The following is a 20,411-nucleotide window of genomic DNA, read 5'->3' as shown; positions in this document are numbered from 1 at the left end:
AGCAGGCTTTTCATTTTGAAATTGAAATAAACTACATATGGGACCAGGTCATATTTTAACACAGTAATTCTACCTCTAACCAAAATGGATTGAAAGATAAAATATAAAACAAAAGTTAAATAAATACACTGATAATGTCATATAAATGTGTATTTAATGTGATATACAATGAGAAGAATCCCAGTGAGGAAATATCACTTTTCTCGAATGTTTTCAGGACTTTGATCAATCAAGCTTTGGAATGTAACTGAGTCACGGGAGCCAGAGGCTCTTTTCAGGTCACTGGCCTTATCTTCTACCCCAGACAGTAGGCCTTCATCTGGAAGGGTTTGTAGGCACAAACTTGTGCACATAAAGGGTGAAATCCTCACCCTATTAAAGTCACTGGAACTTCTGTCATTGTCCCAAAGGAGCCAGGAATTTACCCAGAAATTTTTTGCTGTTAATATAGAAATTTAAAGTGCTAGACTCTTGACATTTAAAATTTGTAATTGAAAATATTCCCCATTGAAACCTGCCCATGTTTTCTCCACTCAAACTTCTTCAGAACAAAAGTTTTAAACCGTGGAGATGCATTGTCAAAAAATGTTACCTTGGCATCCATGATGGAGAACAATGTAGTAATGATGAAGAATGTAAAAAGCTTTAGTATCTCAACAGTCCATGCAACATAAATCAAATTGATTAGCCCTTTACTGTGCATGTAATGCCATTGAAATCAAGGTATTACTCAGTGTTTGTATGGGTAGCAGAATTATACCTTAAGTAAAGAACAGATAAAAGAAGAACAATGGTAACAAGCACTGGGGTAAGGAGAGGGAAGGGCCAGAGTTACCAGCAACAAAATCAAGCAGTAGTAAGCTAGCTCCTTTCTTTTCTCCTTATCCCTTTTTTTTTCTTATCGTAATTGCATACCATCACCAGGTATGTGTTTTCTTGTTCATAATACTTCAACAAAAATCTTACTTATCAAAAAAGCAATTGATTTTGCTAAAATGAATTAGAAAAAAAGATGATAAAGACAAAAGATTGGGCCTTTTTGTTAGATACATATGAACAATGAATGTACACTAAAGCAACTGCCATAGCATAGAGATCTATATGACCCTGCTATCCAGCAAACCATTTGTGAGGGATAGAAAGCAGGCAGAATTACAGTATGAAGTAATAATTTTCACAGCAAACATTGGTTTGTTTGAACCTATCACGAGTAACTGGCCCGTTTCTTCAGATATGTTTATGAAAAGCCATTGGATTATAATGTCATCAAGAAACAATAGAATGAAAGTATATTATTCTGTAAAGCTTCAAAAGATGTTCACTGTTTTTAATTTTGTGAGATTTTCAAACACATTTTTATAATAGAGACTTAATTTTGTCAACTTCTCAATATTTTCATGTTAAAGCACCCGATATGCAAAAACCCCACAAAGATATTTATATTGGATGTGATGAATAACTGAGATTAAAAACTGTAATGCCCACATATGTGAACTTGTGGGGTGCTAGAAAAATAAAGCTGTTATTTAAGTGCCTAACATCATTTAATAAAACGACTTTCTTCCCTAGTGGAGTTTTCTGTCTCCTTGGAAGTCCTGAGAATCCCGTTATTTTCCCCACACTTCTTAAAGACCCCCACGTTTGAGCTTTCACCAGATAAGAATTATCCATAAAGCAATGCCGCTCCTAAATACTTAGAGGGGTCACTTTTCAGTGAGATGAGGCATAACCTGATGCTGAATGTCCTTTCATGCCGGCAAGGTTGTTGTGCTCTAGCGTCAGTGTGAGTTGAGGCTATGCATGGGCACTGAATGGTAGCAACCCTCATTCATAAGTGGTGATACTTTTTTCTGTCTTGAAAGGGTATTAGTTTGCCATTATGAATATCAGACAGTGGAGAAGCTTGGACAGCATCACTCTCTCTGATAATGTTTCTGAATTGCATAAGCTTGTGGAGTTGGATTTGTTGAGTTAGTCTCAGCATTCAGTCACCACCGAGGACAGTAACTTGTAATATAGGTTTAGATTTTGGGTGGGATTTTATCTGTAAATGTTGTTTCGTATGTTTCGTATGTGAGTACTTGGAATGAATGTGTTGTATCAGTGAATTTCATTTATTGGAAAGGTTTATTGCTACAAGCCTAGAATACCTTTCTGTGTTATCAGTGGCTTCTCAAGTTAAATGTGGATAGTAAACACAGTTCTTCGGAGGTCTAGTGTTCTGTTCAGAGAGCATCCACTGGCATCTCAAGCTCCTTTATGAGGCCCTCGTGTGCTAGTTCATTCATATTTATCTTATACTTCGTTTGATTATTTCTATTTCTTATCCCAATGTGTATTGATATATGTTTGTCAACACTACATTTCATTTGCCATGTGGCAGCTCATTGATCATACAAATCTGTATCCTTTTGAACTTCACTTGCTGCTGTGTTTGTGTTCATCACTCACTCTGATTGAGTGCATCATCAGCAGTTTGAGTTAGTTTACTGTAGGAACCTCAGGCTCTGTGATAAATTAACATCTTATGTACATTAAATTGTACACAGTATATCTGAGAGAAGACCTTTTGTAGAGTCTCTTGGATAGACAGATAATGACTTGGTGCTGAGTGGTTACTATATTGAAACTGATAGGCCAACCTTTTAGAAGAGCAGTCTGGGGAAATGTGGAATATAGGCTATTTTTCACTACTATAAAAGTTGCCATTTGGACCGAACTCGTTTCATCTGTACTATTTATTCACAGCTCTTTAAACAATTATCCATTCCTGTGTCCCACGCTGGATTCTTGTGGCTCTTAAATTATGCAACAGTCTGGCTTGTGGAACTCTGTCAAAGACTTCCTAAATTTCCAATAAATCATTACACTGTACACTAAAAAGAAAAGGAGTACTTGTGGCACCTTAGCGACTAACAAATTTGTTAGAGCATAAGCTTTCGTGAGCTACAGCTCACTTCATCGGATGCATACAGTGGAAAATATAGTGGGGAGATTTTATATACACAGAGAACATGAAACAATGGGTGTTACCATACAGACTGTAACAACAGTGATCAGGAAAGGTGAGCTATTACCAGCAGGAGAGCGGGGGGAGGGAACCTTTTGTAGTGATGGTCAAGGTGAGCCATTTTCATCACTTTACAAGAACAGTAGGAGGGGAAATAGTTTTACTTTGTGTAATGACACATCCACTCCCAGTCTTTATTCAAGCCTATCCGGTTTGCAAATTAATTCCAATTCAGCAGTCTCTCGTTGGAGTCTGTTTCTGAAGTTTTTTTGTTGAAGAATTGCCACTTTTAGGTCTGTAAGCAAGTGACCAAAGAGATTGAAGTGTTCTCTGACTGATTTTTGAATGTTATAATTCTTGACGTCTCATTTGTGTCCATTTATTCTTTTATGTAGAGACTGTCCAGTTTGACCAATGTACATGGCAGAGGGGCATTGCTGGCACATGATGACATATATCACATTGGTAGATGCGCAGGTGAACAAGCCTCTGATAGTGTGGCTGATGTGATTAGGCCCTATGATGGTGTCCCCTGAATAGATATGTGGACAAGGTTGGCAACGGGCTTTGTTGCAAGGATAGATTCCTGGGTTAGTGGTTCTGTTTTGTGGTGTGTAGTTGCTGGTGAGTATTTGCTTCAGGTTGGGGGGCTGTCTGTAAGCAAGGACTGGCCTGTCTCCCAAGATCTGTGAGAGTGATAGGTTGTCCTTCAAGATAGGTTGTAGATCCTTGATAATGTGTTGGAGAGGTTTTAGTTGGGGGCTGAAGGTGATGGCTAGTGGCGTTCTGTTATTTTCTTTGTTGGGCCTGTCCTGTAGTAGGTAACTTCTGGGTACTCTTCACTTTGATTCACTCTGTCAATCTGTTTCTTCACTTCAGCAGGTGGGTATTGTAGTTGTAAGAATGCTTGATAGAGATCTTGTAGGTGTTTGTTTCTGTCTGAGGAGTTGGAGCAAATGAGTTTGTATCGTAGAGCTTGGCTGTAGACAATGGATCATGTGGTGTGGTCTGGATGAAAGCTGGAGGCATGTAGGTAAGTACAGCGGTCAGTAGGTTTCTGGTATAGGGTGGTACATTGGCCAAACTGGACAGTCTCTACGTAAAAGAATAAATGGACACAAATCAGACGTCAAGAATTATAACATTCAAAAACCCGTCAGAGAACACTTCAATCTCCTTGGTCACTTGATTACAGACCTAAAATTGGCAATTCTTCATCAAAAAAACTTCAGAAACAGACTCCAACGAGAGACTGCTGAATTGGAATTAATTTGCAAACGGATACAATTAACTTAGGCTTGACTAAAGACTGGGAGTGCATGTGTCATTACACAAAGTAAAACTATTTCCCCTCCTACTGTTCTTGTAAAGTGCTGAAAATGGCTCACCTTGATCATCACTACAAAAGGTTTCTTCCCACCCCCCCGGTCTCCTGCTGGTAGTAGCTCACCTTTCCTGATCACTGTTGTTACAGTCTGTATGGTAACACCCATTGTTTCATGTTCTCTGTGTATATAAAATCTCCCCACTTTATTTTCCACTGTATGCATCTGATGAAGAGATCTGTAGCTCATGAAAGCTTATGCTCTAATAAATTTTTAGTCTCTAAGGTGCCACAAGTACTCCTTTTCGTTTTACGGATACAGACTAACACGGTTGCTACTCTGGAACACTGTACACTATTATCTGACTTGTTTATAACCTCCATCCAAGAGCCTAGAAACAATAAAATCACCTTTCCTTATCCATGTGTTCTACACTTTCATCTATTTATGACATACTGTATTACACATGTCAATATACCTAGTTTACCTTATTTATTTATCTATTATCTATTCATTCTTAATGCAGGTTGACTATTAACTAGTGTGACAAAGTTCCTCCTCTACCTTGGTGGGTCTTGCACTTATTGGCGGATTTGCTCGCCTTGGAGCTTCACGGCAGCCCTCAGCTTGGCCATTTTTCAGAACCCACAGTCCAGGTTGACTCCTCCTGTGTCTGACCAGGAGTTGGGAGGTTTGGGGGGAACCCAGGCCCGCCCTCTACTCCGGGTTCCAACCCAGGGCCCTGTGGAATGCAGCTGTCTAGACTGCCTCCTGGAACAGCTGTGCGACAGCTATAACTCCCTGGGCTACTTCACCATGTCTCCTCCCAACACCTTCTTTATTCTCACCATAGGACCTTCCTCCTGGTGTCTGATAATGCTTGTACTCCTCAGTCCTCCAACAATCCACATTCTCACTCTCAGCTCCTAGTGCCTCTTTCTCCCAGCTCCTCACATGCGCACCACAAACTGAAGTGAGCTCCTTTTTAAACCCAGGTGCCCTGATTAGCCTGCCTTAATTGATTCTAGCAGGTTCTTGATTGGCTGCAGGTGTTCTAATCAGCCTGTCTGTCTTAATTGTCTCCAGAAGGTTCCTGATTACCCTGTTACCTTACGCAGGGAAAAGGGACCTACTTAACCTGGGGCTAATATATCTGCCTTCTATTACTCTCCTGTAGCCATCTGGCCCAACCCTGTCACACTAGCTATCTATTATTTAGATCATTACTAGATCTGTGTTCCATTAACTCACTTCTTATCAGAAGTTACTATTATAAATCAGACATATTTACTGCTAGACTGAGCTTTTGCTTTGGTATGGGGTGATGAATAGCCATGCCATCCCAGGAACAGCACAGGCAAGGAATTTTGATACAGAATGCTCCTCTCTTGCTCCAGGAAGCCATTATCTGTGACACCACTCCTTCACCAGATACAGGTGGCCCACCTGTGTTGTCACAGCTGACCCACTACCATTGCATGTCCGAGATCATGTGGGAGCAATAATGGCAACAAGAGTGCCAGCACCTACTGCCTTCTCTGACCTCTCTCCATTTCTAATATAGTCACTATCTGTCACTCTTGATGTTGAGATTGTACTAATTAAACAAATTCACCTCTAAAGTTTTTCTTTAAAGGGACTTGTACTTTTTTCTTAAGAGTTAAGTAGGTAAGCAAAAATATAGCCTTGAAGGACTTGTATAAAACACTATTGATTTAATATTTTTTCCTATAAAATATAAAAATGTGTAGCATATTATTGGCCTATTCAAAGGCTGTTGAAGTCAATGAGAGTCTTTCAATTGACTCCAGTGGGCTTTGGATCAGAACCTATCTACATATTACAAACACAAAACATTTGTTAAAAGAACATTACTAAGGTTGCAAAGTCAAGCGCTCAAAAGTTAGGAAATGGCAGAATTAAGTTTTCCTATGCAACCATAACTTGGTCCCCTTTTGCATATAATTAGACACTGTCACATAATGCATGTGACCACTTACTATTTTCTCCATAGTGCCTCTGTGTCATTCGGTTCATCTGTAATGAGCATTTATTCAATATTTTATTTTATCCTCATTGTTCAATATGTGGTCCCAGGAGAGCATGCTCTAGTGGGCACAGACTCTTCTTGCCAATGCCATTCCCCCAAAGCTTGACCCCTTCTTGCTTGTCCTCTCCAAGCTCTCCCTGTCCCAGTTCTGTTTCTTCCCCTCCCAGTCTTCTCTCCAGTCCCAGCCTCAGCTTCTCACCCGAGTTCCGTCTCCTTGCCCAGCCAATCCCACTTCCCCCCACCCCAGCTCCTCTTCTGATCTCTCTCTTCCTTCCCCATTACAGGTTCCCGGGCCCTGATTGCCTACTTTCCTTGACCTTCATCCAATCTCAGTCTCCCACCTACTCCTGCCCTGGCTCCTTGCCTCAGTCTCCTCCCTCCCAGTCTCCTTGCTGAACCAGTCCCAGCCTTCCCTCCTCAATGATGTTAGCCTCAATGGTATGGCATATAGTACATATGTATCCTTTTGACATGTGTTCAGTGACTTTCATTCTCATATTTTGTTGCATGTGAAACCTATTTATTATGATTTTCTCCTACAATTTTATTATAGGACTTATTAAGAGAAAGACCTATAGATATGAATTCTCAGATAACATCAGCTAGCTAGTTAGCTATTTTAAGATACAGTAAAATATATATGTTTTCTTTCCAAATAAAATTATATTTTTTCCTGATGTGGGCTCAGTAGCAACCTCATCCCTGTTCCTATGAACCAGCACAATGCAATATACACAGTATAGAAAAGTACGCATTTGATGCCTGATCCTACAGTCATTGTACAATCAGAATGTCCACTGGCTTCTTAGAAATTAATGGGGATTTTGCGAGCACAAAGATTTCAGGATTGAGCTACTTGTAAGTCTTGTTAGATTGTACACACTTAAAACCAGAACAAGCAATTTCATTTCCATTCAGACCAATGAAGAAAATTCAAAAAGAAGCTGGATCCATACTGAACAAAAGAAGACTTCACTTGAGCTCTTGTTACATACCATTTTCCTGAAGATTCAGTTGTTGATCTTAAATAGTCAAAGTTCACCAGCTATTACCACACATCAGAATCTGAGATACCACCTTTTTCCTGATAGCTATAATAAGACATAAATTGTAACTCTATTGTATCTTTTGACAAATGTTGACTTTTTAATGGTAGCCACTGTAATTGCACAGCTAAATGTGTTTTCAAAAATTACTATGCGGGAATTTGTTGATGTAAATCAAAGCAAAGAGTCTATAGGCATAAAGCCTGAAAAAGGAAATATATCAATATTGGTTTTTTTGCTGTAGAATCCTGTTTTCTATGATAGTGGTGGAAAGAATGGTAAAGTGCTCTTAGCAGTTTAAACAAACAAACAAAATTAGTTGTGCACAAATAGAAATATCCAATGTAAAGAAAAGACATTATTCTCAGTCTTTGGCCAAATTTTGCAACAGTATTTGAAGTTTTAGTGTATCACAGTCTTCAGCACCGAGAAGAAATGTTACACAGATTGACAGGAAGCCACAAACAGCTGATAAACATGGTTGAAGCTTCACAATTGATGATCTTCTCATCTACTCATTCTATCTTTAAAGATCTGCCAGGATGTTATTTTCTAGATACAGTAGTGACACAGAAATTATGCTCTTAGTGAATTACCTCAGGTGAGTTTATACTGAACGGCATTGTTACATTGTTTCTTTCCAAGTCCAGGTTCTGGGGTTTCTGTAGAAAGAACATTATAGAAAAGGTACAGCGGAGCAGTTGTCTGCATTGTTAGTTATTCCTGACACTGATTAATGAAGAGTTGTGATCAGCTGAGACTGTCTCAATTAACAAGGGCCATTCAAATACCTCCCCTTTTTTTGTGTGGATTTTAAAAATACTGAACAATATTTTTGTTCCATTAAAATTTTTTGTTCCTTTAAAACAAAAAAGCTAAAATTAATGTACAAATTCAGTAAAATAATACGCTTCAATTTCAAGCAATACTTTATTTCTGTGGGGCTTGTCCTTAGTTCAGTTGTTTAGCATCACTACCGAATAATACATCAAATACATTTTCCTTAAAGCAAAGCTTAATGTGCTAGCAGGTGTCCTACTGCAGAACAGCCACTATCAGACTATTATAAGCAATAACTCTGCCATCCTCTAATAGTTCCCTGTTGATTTCTAATGCAGATTGTTTTGCCCCCACACTGTAATTGCCTTTGTCATATTCCAGAATGGGTCCTCCTTTACATATTATTAGCTAGTAGGGGAGGTTAGACTTTTGTAAGAGATAGAAACCTCTGAATATAGCCATTCTGGTCCTTTTAACCAGAATTACCAGTCAGGCAGGGCACATGTAAAAGTATTATGACACTTAGCACCTGCTTGGGAACGAGGTTTGAATCTGTCCAATTTAAATACACGTTTACATGAGATTTAATTTATCACAATTCCAGGGCTTCACAAATTATATATCCTGTATGATGCAAAGTTTAGGAGCCTGATTCTTCTCTCACCTTGGAGTCACAATCGTGTAACTATATTGATTTGAGAGGAATTACTCCTGATATACACCAGTCACTTACTGAAGTCTGGTCCCTTTTCTTTGCTAACAAGATGCATATCTAGAAAAACAGAGAACTCTGTAGTCTTAATTATAACACTTTTTCTCCCTTTCCTACACTTTTCTGTTATTATCTCTTGTTATGCCTAAACTTAGATGGTAAGCTATTTAGGGCTCCTGTCTTTTAATGTGCCATCAAGTGCCTATTGCACTTGAGGCACTAGGGGCGGTGGGGCGGGGGGGATCTTTCAGAAACACTCAGCATTGGCTGAATTCTGTTCCCATTTAAATCAATAGTAAAATCCCATTGATTCACATAGCTCCAGAAATGTTAGCATTGCAGATCTGAGTATTTCCATAATATATGGAAGTATTTTGGATAACTAAGAAAAGGGGGAAAATAAAAATACTATAATTATGCTGGTTTATACAGTAGTGTTAGCTCAAGAGAGAATTAAGATTTATTTCCATGTAATGTTCCAGTATCACTCTTCATGATTAGTAGTTATAGCTTGTTGTTTGAATATAATGATTTAATTGCAGATATGACATGATGACAGTGGATGTTTTCTGATGGCTGATAATTACAAGCATTATATCACTGCAGTATAGGAAACAAATATAAACATTCCCTTTAAAAATAAAGGGATGGATCCTCAGCTGGTTTAGATTGGTTTAGCTCCATTGGCTTCATTGACTGACTATGACTATTTACACCTACTGAGGAACTGGCCTGAAGAGAAGGCAGGACAGTAGTTGTAATGACCACTTGAGTGATGCAGCTAAGATATGAGCATGCCTTTCAAACCTTGTTTAAATTCTGCTTGACACTTGTGTGTTCTTCTTTGATTCTGAAAGTAACCTAAATATGTAACTGATCGACGGGCACTTTAAATTAATTAATAAATTAATTAAATAAATAAAACGGACAGGTTAAAGCCCAAACTTGTGGTAACCTCCGTACAGCTAGTGGAAAATTGAACTTGTTTGAGTATTATTGAAAATGCTCTGCCACTGTTGGGAGAGGTAGAAACCTGGTTTAAAGAGAGGATATCCCAATAGAGGAGGTACAGTATTCTGTAGAACAGTTATTAAAAAAATTAGGGCCAAGGTTTTTAAAAATGACTAGTGGTTTTGGGTATCTGATCTGAGAAACTTTCTGTTTTTCAGAAAGTGCTGAGTCAACCAGAATCACTAATCATTTTTAAAAATGTTGGCCAAAGAAACTGTTATTTGGCACAGATTGAGCAGATGAGTTCAATTATATCTGTACAATTATGAGAAGCATAGAGAGAAGATATAATAGTCATTGGAACTTCTATATGATTTGCCCCATGCTAATTTCCTCCTACTGTTACTCACACCTTCTTGTCAACTGTGTGAAATGGGTCACTCTCATTACCACTACAAAAGTTACTTTTCCTCCCTTGGTATCCTACTGTTAATTGAATTGTCTCAGTAGACTGACCTCACACTTGGTAAGGCAACTCCCATCTTTTCATGTATTTATACCTGCTCCTGTATTTTCCACTCCATGCATTTGATGAAGTAGGTTCTAGCCCATGAAAGCTTATGCCCAAATAAATTTGTTAGTCTCTAAGGTGTCACAAGGACTCCTCATCGTTTTTGTGGGATGATATTTCATGGGTTATTGGGTTAATTATTTTTGCCTAAGTGTCAGGCCAGTAACTAAATGCTGAATGCATTTTAATGTAGCAGCAGATTACAGTGTGTCAAGGATAACACCATTTTTGTTTCTTCTGGTAACATTCACTCATGAATATTAACATGTAATCTATGGATTGAATGTAATCTATGGATCTGATATTGCACAGGCTGGTATTTTCCAACAAGACTCACTGGAAACAATATTCAGGTAGCCTCAAATAAAACTGATACTAAAAGTGAAGTGGCTGATCTGTTTAGATGATCTAAATGCTATTTTCCAACTTTCTTAGAGCTGGTTCTGCAGTGCTGTCCTTCTCTTTGCTAATTGCTCTGACCATGGTTTTCTCTCACTGTTGGGGTAGCTCTGCAGTTTGACTGACCCAGGTGCTAATACTAACAGTTCTCTCCTCTCGGTAGGTTTATTCATCATCATCCAGGGTTTATTTTCTTGTACAATATCTCACATATAAAAATATATCAGACCCACCTGTATACTCTAGTTCCTGCACTCACTGATCTTGACCTCCTCTCTTTTAAAATATCTTAAGCTTTTGTGTAGTATTGTCAATGCTCCATCACTGATTCTCAGTCACTTTCAACTGTCAGGCTCTGTCAAAGCCACGTACAGAGCCTGACCCCTTGTCCAGACTTTTTACTTTGAGTGTCAGGTGGTGTCAAGATAACCTGAGGTCACAACTTTGATGCTAGCAGTCTCCAGGAGGCAAAAATAAGAAGGTGGAGTGCCACCAGAGTCAGCATTCCATTAGAATGTGTTGGATGGCCAGATGTGAAGTTTACTAATCATTCCTGGACTCCCTGCAGAATGGTACTTATTACTCTGGAGAGCCAGAGTTCTAGAGACTTTTTCTACTTAAAGTCAGAGATTAAGCAGGTGTGGCAATGGCATAATCAGTCTACAGGTAGTTGTGCAACAGGAGCAAATCCAAGGCTTAGGGTGTGGATGAGGGCAGCAGTATGAATCAAAGACATGGACAGAGGTGGGGGGGTGAGCGTGAATCCAGGACTATGGTGGCGTATAAATGGACTGCATTTGGATGAATGTTACTGTCCTGAAATCTTATTCTGAAATCATTTTACAACCATCTTGAATGTATGGTATTCTCCTTATATTGTAGTTGTCCAGCTGTTCTGAGGAAACAAAGTGGAAAAAGTGGAGTTTCTCAGCTTGTAGATAGTGTACCAGATTCCGATTTCAGTTACATCTGTGTAAATCTGGAGTAACTTCATTTATGTCAATCAACTTGACAAATAAAACTAAGAGCAGAATTTGACTTGTATCTGTTTCAGTTCCCAACTGTAGATCTCACTTCTCTTCTGAGAGAAAGACACACATTATCTTTTCCACCTTTTATATTATTTCCACCTCCAGGTATGTATCAGTCACCATCTTTTATTAGTTATAAGTGTTATCATTCCTGGATGGTGGAATTAGTTCAATTTTTTCTAACTGAAGTGGTTCAATGCCTTAGCAATACTGAGAAAGCCTGGATTGTGTTGGGATAAAGCCCTTATTTAATACGAGTAACCAGCTTTTTAAAAAACTAACACAATAAATGGCCTGTAAGTTTAATCAATAATGCTGTTACTACAAATATCTGTCAAAATCTTTTAGCACTTTTTACTGTGCTTTCTGCATCTTCTAATATTCAAGCCACTTGCCTCAATATTCAGGTGCTAACATAGTTTCCAAACCATTTAAGCTTTACAATTTTCTTTAAAGACTGAGTCTATTATTTGACAAAACATTAGAATTACAGTTTACTTCTTCTTTTGCAAGATCTTACCTGCTTGTGTGGTAATTGTTTCAGCTTGTTCCTTTGATATGGTTGATCTTTGGTGTCTTTTGGGTATTTGAATGATTACGATAATATTATTTTGCCAAACAGGCCCAGCTGAAACAAAAACTTACATACTACCAGCAAAAAGAAAAGGAAAGGTTTCAGAGGAACAGCCGTGTTAGTCTGTATTCGCAAAAAGAATACTACCAGCAATGATTGATTCTGTTTAGTTTTTAGTAACACACATATATCGTATTTCATTATTATAATCCTTCTATCTTGCAAGGAGTAGCTCCATATTAAAAAGTTATAATGGGAATGAGGATATGGAGGTAGACATCACCATATCTGAGGTAGAAGCGAAACTCAAACAGCTTAATGGGACTAAATCGGGGGGCCCAGATAATCTTCATCCAAGAATATTAAAAGAATTGGCACAAGAAATTGCAAGCCCATTAGCAAGAATTTTTAATGAATCTGTAAACTCAGGGGTTGTACCGTATGATTGGAGAATTGCTAACATAGTTCCTATTTTTAAGAAAGGGGAAAAAAGTGATCCAAGTAATTATAGGCCTGTTAGTTTGACATCTGTAGTATGCAAGGTCTTGGAAAAAATTTTGAAGGAGAAGGTAGTTAAGGACATTGAAGTCAATGGTAAATGGGACAAAATACAACATGGTTTTACAAAAGGTAGATCGTGCCAAACCAACCTGATCTCCTTCTTTGAGAGAGTAACAGATTTTTTAGATAAAGGAAACGCAGTGGATCTAATTTACTTAGATTTTAGTAAAGCGTTTGATACTGTGCCACATGGGGAATTATTAGTTAAATTGGATAAGATGGGCATCAATAGGAAAATTGAAAGGTGGATAGGGAATTGGTTAAAGGGGAGACTACAACGGGTCCTACTGAAAGGTGAACTGTCAAGTTGGAGGGAGGTTACCAGTGGAGTTCCTCAAGGATCAGTTTTGGGACCAATCTTATTTAATCTTTTTATTACTGACCTGGGCACAAAAAGTGGGAGTGTGCTAATAAAGTTTGCAGATGATACAAAGCTGGGAGGTATTGCTAATTTAGAGAAGGACAGGGATACCCTACAGGAGGATCTGGATGACCTTGTAAACTGGAGTAATAGGAATAGGATGAAATTTAATAGTGAGAAGTGTAAGGTCATGCATTTAGGGATTAATAACAAGAATTTTAGTTATAAGCTAGGGACGCATCAACTAGAAGTAACGGAGGAGGAAAAGGACCTTGGAGTATTGGTTGATCATAGGATGACTATGAGCTGCCAATGTGATATGGCTGTGAAAAAAGCTAATGTCATCTTGGGATGCATCAGGAGAGGTATTTCCAGTAGGGATAAGGAGGTTTTAGTACCGTTATATAAGGCACTGGTGAGACCTCACCTGGAATACTGTGTGCAGTTCTGGTCTCCCATGTTTAAGAAGGATGAATTCAAACTGGAACAGGTACAGAGAAGGGCTACTGGGATGATCCGAGGAATGGAAAACTTGTCTTATGAAAGGAGACTCAGGGAGCTTGGCTTGTTTAGCCTAACTAAAAGAAGGTTGAGGGGAGATATGATTGCTCTCTATAAATATATCAGAGGGATAAATACCAGAGAGGGAGAGGAATTATTTAAACTCAGTACCAATGTGGACACAAGAACAAATGGATATAAACTGGCCACTAGGAAATTTAGATTAGAAATTAGACGAAGGTTTCTAACCATCAGAGGAGTGAAGTTTTGGAATAGCCTTCCGAGGGAAGTAGTGGGGGCAAAAGGTCTATCTTGCTTTAAGATTAAACTCGATAAGTTTATGGAGGAGATGGTATGATGGGATAACATGGTTTTGGTAATTAAATATTCATGGTAAATAGGCCCAATGGCCTGTGATGGGTTTTTAGATGGGGTAAGATCCAAGTTACCCGTGAAAGAATTTTCTGTAGTATCTGGCTGATGAATCTTGCCCATATGCTCAGGGTTTAGCTGATCGCCATATTTGGGGTCGGGAAGGAATTTTCCTCCAGGGCAGATTGGAAGGCCCTGGAGGTTTTTCGCCTTCCTCTGTAGCATGGGGCACGGGTCACTTGCTGGAGGATTCTCTGCTCCTTGAGGTCTTCAAACTACAATTTGAGGACTTCAATAGCACAGATATAGGTGTGAGGTCTTTTTTAGGAGTGGTGGGTGAAATTCTGTGGCCTGCATTGTGCAGGAGGTCAGACTAGATGATCATAATGGTCCCTTCTGGCCTTAATATCTATGAATCTATGTTGAGGACAGACTCATTTCAGAAGAGAGTTAGAGCTAAAGCTCGGCAAAATATATATATATATATATCAGTGTCAGTTTTCTGCTTTTGTTTGGTATTTCATTTGTATGGCATGTTGGGCAAGGTCTTTGGCTGTCTTGAGTCTTCTTTGCACAGCTCCTATGGTGAAAATCAGGATTAAAACCATCTAAACTGACTAGGGGTGGATTTCCACAGTGTCGAGGAACCCTCATAGGTATAAGGCTGGCACCAAAGGCTTCTGTGTAACTCTCTCCTGCCACCTGGCACTGGGGGTGTGTCTGAGAGTTGTGGGGTGGTTAAGGTATCCCTATACACCCAACAATTCCAAGGTGTTGAGACACGTTTTTTAGGTGATAGACTGTTCAACTTTGTGTCAGGGACCAGCCTGGTGGCAGCAGGATAGTCACAAGAATGTGTCTGTCTGAGAAGGTAGCTTATTGCCTCTTTAGCACCTCCCCTTCTGAACTGTGCTGAGTGCAGCTTAGATCTGGGCTGCCATATTTTGGCTGTCATCTGTCCCTTGTCTTCTGTGATTTGTTTCTCTTTTTCTTTTGCTTGTTTCTCTTTGCTTTCTGATTTGGATCTTTTTCTTACAGTATAAGGGCCAGATTGTGGCTTACACACCCACACAGGAGAATAATGAATACCTTATAACCCCCTGTGAGCGACCAAGACCTTGAGTGTGGGTATGCAGGAGCAGATACTGGGTGCCTGTTTGATCTTTCCACAAAGCAGATGGGTGGGGAGAGGACAGGGCCTTGGCTTGCATCTCACTACGCCTTAGCCAGTGCAGTTTAGCTGGAAGGTAGGGGTTGTAATTACTGTTGGTATAAGCCAGCATTCTTCCTCTGTCCCCTCACCAGAGTCAGGGGAAGCAGGAAGAAAATGGAGAGGTAATGCTTATATACCACCCCTTGCTCATAGCTGTACCCAAAGCCTCAATCTAGCTCTAAAGCAGTGGAAAAAAATGTAAAATAGTATTATATCAGGTGAGGAATATAGTTTTATATTGTAGTCTCATTCCTTTTTCGTTTTGTTTTTCTTCACCCAATAAAATGTTTAATCAAAAATAATAAATTCTGAACTGGAAATGGAGAGGTCTGTCCAAACCAATCAACCTGCATATTGTGAGTCAAAAGCCAGAGGAAGAGGATGAAAGCATTTGCCTCTCTTTGCAGTCTTTCTGAATATAAAATTCAAGCCAAATGTGATGTCTGGTCGTAGACTGGTAAACAAGATTATTTGGCTCTGTTGAGTAAATTCTCAAACTGTTTCACTGCCTTATTTTATTACATACAAACTCTGTAAACAAATAACAGAAGAATTCATGGAAACTGTATTGTCTAACACCACTTCAAAATGTGCATGTGTATTTGTTGTTTATTTACCTACTCTGACTTTTTTGTATACCTGTTTTAGTCTTTTAATTTACAGTGCAACCTGATTAGCTTTGGATGCTGTTGGATATTTAACTGTCTCAGAAGACTCTATATTTTTAGACAAAACAGAAGCACAATGTATTGGTGAAGCCTCTATAACGTTGTCTTTTTCCAACTGTTATTTTCATGACATCATTAAGACAAGGCACTGCAGTTAACGGAGCCAGTGTTCTCATTTAGCTTTTCTAGCCTGTGATTAAATGGGAGTTGCTGCTTGTTGTAATATGAGTTGGCTGACAGAAGCTAAATCTGTCACAGGTGCTACAATTTGTACATCAGGAAATTTGCTTTCCAAACACTAATTATTCCCATAGTATCGTACTTCACACAAAGCACAAATAACACAGTCAGCAAAATTTCCTCAGTTTTACCTTTGTGCTGTAAATTAGGGTTTGTCTCCTACCATTGTATAAAGTGTAGATGATGGAAATTCTAATGCAGGGAACCCTTTGATTTTATAAGGTTTTTTTGCTTTAATCTCCCAGTCCAATTGCAGAAGACTTAGTTTGTTCCAATAATCACTTCTGAATTTCAAATCTATGATTGTCTATGTATTCTGTAGGGAGATAGTAAGGCATGAATCTGATAGGGTAGCCTAGAGCTTAACACATAAAAATGAAAATATTTTATGCCAGGAAGGTCCAGGCCTAATCCAGAGATATATTTAAAAATTAATATGGGGAATTACCTTTATTTGGTGAGATCTTGTAGGATATACCTCTGACCTCAAGTACACATCATTTTTATATTTGGCAGCCTCTCCTTCTCAGAGGCTTGGGACTGATGAGCTGTTATGGGCTACTCATCATTCCTTTGGGAGAGTGGCTTTTCCTACTTTTTTGCCTTTTCATTACTGAAGGGGAAACATGGATAATCAACTGTGGCTGAAAAAACAGAAAACTTCAGTTTACAGCCCTATCAGATATTCTCAGATCACGTGCTCACAAACACATACTCTTCCACTATAGGCACCCCTTTTATGTGACGTGCACATTTTCTGTTGCTTCCCATGTGGAAAAGCTTTTTACGATATCATGCTAGAGCCTGAGTTAACAATATTATCTATTTCTGCATTTAATCATAAGGGAAAACACCTGTCCGCAAAACCCCACTAGATATGAGGAAATGGCTCTGATGGCCTATTTCTTGGTTAAATACTTTATAACAGATCTAGCTGTCATCAGAGTGTGTGGGTCCTTGACATTAGCCACAGAATGACCTGCTAAAATAAACAGTAGAGCTTTGTTTTAGACATTTGCCTCTCTCATTGCCATGAATTGCCTGGAAACAGATGCAGAGGTTATACAAGTGTTTAAAAAGTAAATAGGAAACACTAATCTTGATAAATTAGTTAGAAAAGGTAAAACTCTGAATGCTGTATGTAAACTTACTAGGGATTGTTGGTTTGTTTTTCCATTGGGATTTATTTAATCTTCTATTTTTAATATATTGTAAACAGTCTCCAGAAAATGTTTATTGACTCCCTGAGGATGAACATATTGTATATTGCTAGATTTCCAACAAATGAAAACATTTATGTAATTTAACTGATACTAGCAGTGATTCACAGCTGTAATTATTTGGCCTGTATACAGTAACTTCTGATTTGTATTTTTGTTTTATTTTTTGTAGGACTATTTGACAATTCACAAGTATGGCAATGCAGCCAGAAATGATCTCTGGAATACCCTGTCAGAGGTAAAGTACTATATAGCCTAATACACTGAGAGAAAAGCAGGAAGCCATAGTGGTGTTTTTATGCCGAGGTTGGAAGAGAATAGTGCCTATTGAAATGCCTAAGCCCAAGAGCACATTTAAAAATAAATGCTAAGGAGTACCGTTTGGGTTCACAGAAAGCGTCAACATAAAAAAACATGTTTTCAGTTGTTTGTGTTATATCATTGACATCAAATAAAGGGAAGGCCTGCTCCCACTGACTTCAGTGGGAGCAGGATAAGGTCTGTAAGTAGGAAAGAGCAGGAAAATGCGGTGCTTTGGCATTTGTATTGAATAGGCTTTTGATAAGTAAATATTCCTGATTTGTCGGAAGGACAGACCTTGTAAAGGCTTAAAGCTGGGCATTGTATTTTCTGGTGTCAACTGTTATTATTTGATGTCCTTAGACCAGCTGCAGGTGGTTACAAGGGTACTGAAAGCCACCCTTGCTTATTCTGTGCAGTTTCTTACTTTTTCCTTTGCTTATGTTAAAGCCTTTGGGGCAAATTCTCAGTGATTTGCACTCAAAAGTGCATATTAGTCAAAGAACAGCAGAACTCACAGCAAACATACAGGCACAAGATTGTGACTGCATTCTGGGCCATGAGCAACTACTGTCACATTGGATATGTCAAACCTGTTAATGGTGGGAATTAAAATTCCATATTCCCCTACCTATCAGCATATCTGTTGTCATCCTCTACATTCTCAAGATGTCTCACATGCAGACGGAGTTCTAAGGGGTTCTTCCTGGGATTTGCTTGGATTCACTAGGGGTCACTCAGTCCCTGTTCCAGCATTGGCAGGAAGTTAGAGGCATTTCTTGGTTGCAGAGAGAGCTGTCTCTGTCCATCCTTCACTTGCTTGCAGTCTCTCTCCCCATGAGGTGTGAGTCTCCCATTTCTGTTGGGTTTATTGTATTCCAGCTGAAATTCCACCCGGTTTAATTCCACCTATTTAAAATTGTATTTTTTCTAGAGTTTCTGTATTAAACTAGAATAAGGTATTCCTGTATTTGCTGCAAGATTTATACAGTTTGCAGGTTTAGGGAAGGTCTGCATGTGCACAGCTTAGCGTTGGACATAAGAATCCAGATTTTCCAGTGAGTAGTGATTTTGGATGCCTAGCGTGAGACACCTTAAAGGGGTGTGATTTTCAGAGGACAGATGTTCAGCACTTTCTGAAATCAAACCTTTTTAAAGTATCTCAAGATGGGCACCCAAAATCAATAATCCCAAGAGAAAATATTCATCAGTGTTTCCAGCTCCTTTTTTAGCCTTTTCTGATCATGGAAATCATTTGCAAACGGCCATCCACAGTCTTTGTGAATGCTGGAAATGTGGGGAAGCAGGTCTGAAGCTCCACTCCTTTTAGGTATGGGTGGGATTTTCAGAAATGCTTCAATGATTTAGGGGTACAAATGAAAGTCATTGGAACTTGTGCTCCTAAGTCACTTAGGTGCTTTTGAATCTCCCACCCTGTCACTGTGTTTGCATTTTCTAGCTTGCCACATGAGTATTTATTGCTTTCAGTTCTTAAAGCTGTTTTATTTTGATATGCAATATTAAATGTATCTAGAAAGAAGGCTCCTCCTTGATTGATTTTTTTAACCATTTATATCCTGTATTTAGGCGTGGAAAGCGCCAGTGCGTATAGATGCTTAATTGCTATTTAAACAGCTAGACAAATTAATGGTCCTCTGGTTTAAAAAGTAAATGGTATTATGTGTTAGATACTAGTATTGCAACAATATACTTAACCAAAACTTTTTTTTTGTAAGGCTCTAAAAAAGGTTGGAAAATTTGTAAATATCCAAGAGGTAATGGATCAATGGACACTACAGATGGGTTACCCCATTATCACCGTCATGAGGAATGAAACTGCAGACAATATTGTATTAATCTCCCAAGAACACTTTATTTATGACATTGATGCTAAAACCACGGATCCTGACCTAGGAAACAACAGGTACGTGTATTTCTCAATAAATATTCCTACTAAAAGTTGTAGTTGTTTAGCTGCTTCATGCCAGTATTTTAAAGCAAAAGTCCCTGCCAGAATAACATATCTTTGTCTAGAATCAATGGCATGCTATGGCCCTAACTTTCTAATTTTATTAAAGATTATTCTTGTAAAAAGGATTAGAATTATATTAGCATAATAAACAACAAAAGAAAGCTTTTTATGTGCACATTTACATTTTTAGTGCTCTCTCTGGTTTTTTTCAATCTAGGGTATGCATTTATTCCTTGGCCTCTTCTTTTGGTTTTGTGGCACTCAGCGAAATGCACCAGCATGTGGCTAGATCCTTCTGATGTTGCGTACTTCAAAGTGGCTTTCAAATATCAGCAGGAGTATTCTCTTATTTTGACAGAAAATGTTAATCATCAGTCTTACAACAACTTAAATCAGCTTGTACAGATGCTCCCAATAGTCTGGTCATGTGTCAAGGAAAGACTAGACAACTAAAGATGAACATCTTATATGGTACCCCCTGAAAAAGGAGAAGCCTTTGGAAGTGCTTAAAACACAGATACGGGCTATTTTTAAAAGAATACAGAGCGCACTGT

At 38.7% G+C, this 20,411-nt stretch overlaps 1 protein-coding gene across 1 annotated transcript in view; it reads left to right on the top strand.

The window, feature by feature from the left end:
* Positions 1-20,411, top strand: part of TRHDE (thyrotropin releasing hormone degrading enzyme) — a 319,124-nt gene that overhangs the window by 191,870 nt on the left and 106,843 nt on the right. Inside the window, exons 8-9 of the mRNA XM_048835753.2 lie at positions 17,758-17,823; positions 19,622-19,809. Coding sequence (XP_048691710.1) covers positions 17,758-17,823; positions 19,622-19,809 — 254 coding nt within the window. The remainder of the gene's footprint in view (positions 1-17,757; positions 17,824-19,621; positions 19,810-20,411) is intronic.

This window comes from Caretta caretta, chromosome 1 (genome assembly GCF_965140235.1).
Source record: "Caretta caretta isolate rCarCar2 chromosome 1, rCarCar1.hap1, whole genome shotgun sequence".
In the NCBI taxonomy this organism is placed as follows: Eukaryota; Metazoa; Chordata; order Testudines; family Cheloniidae; genus Caretta; species Caretta caretta.
This window is presented reverse-complemented; position numbering and strand designations above follow the sequence as displayed.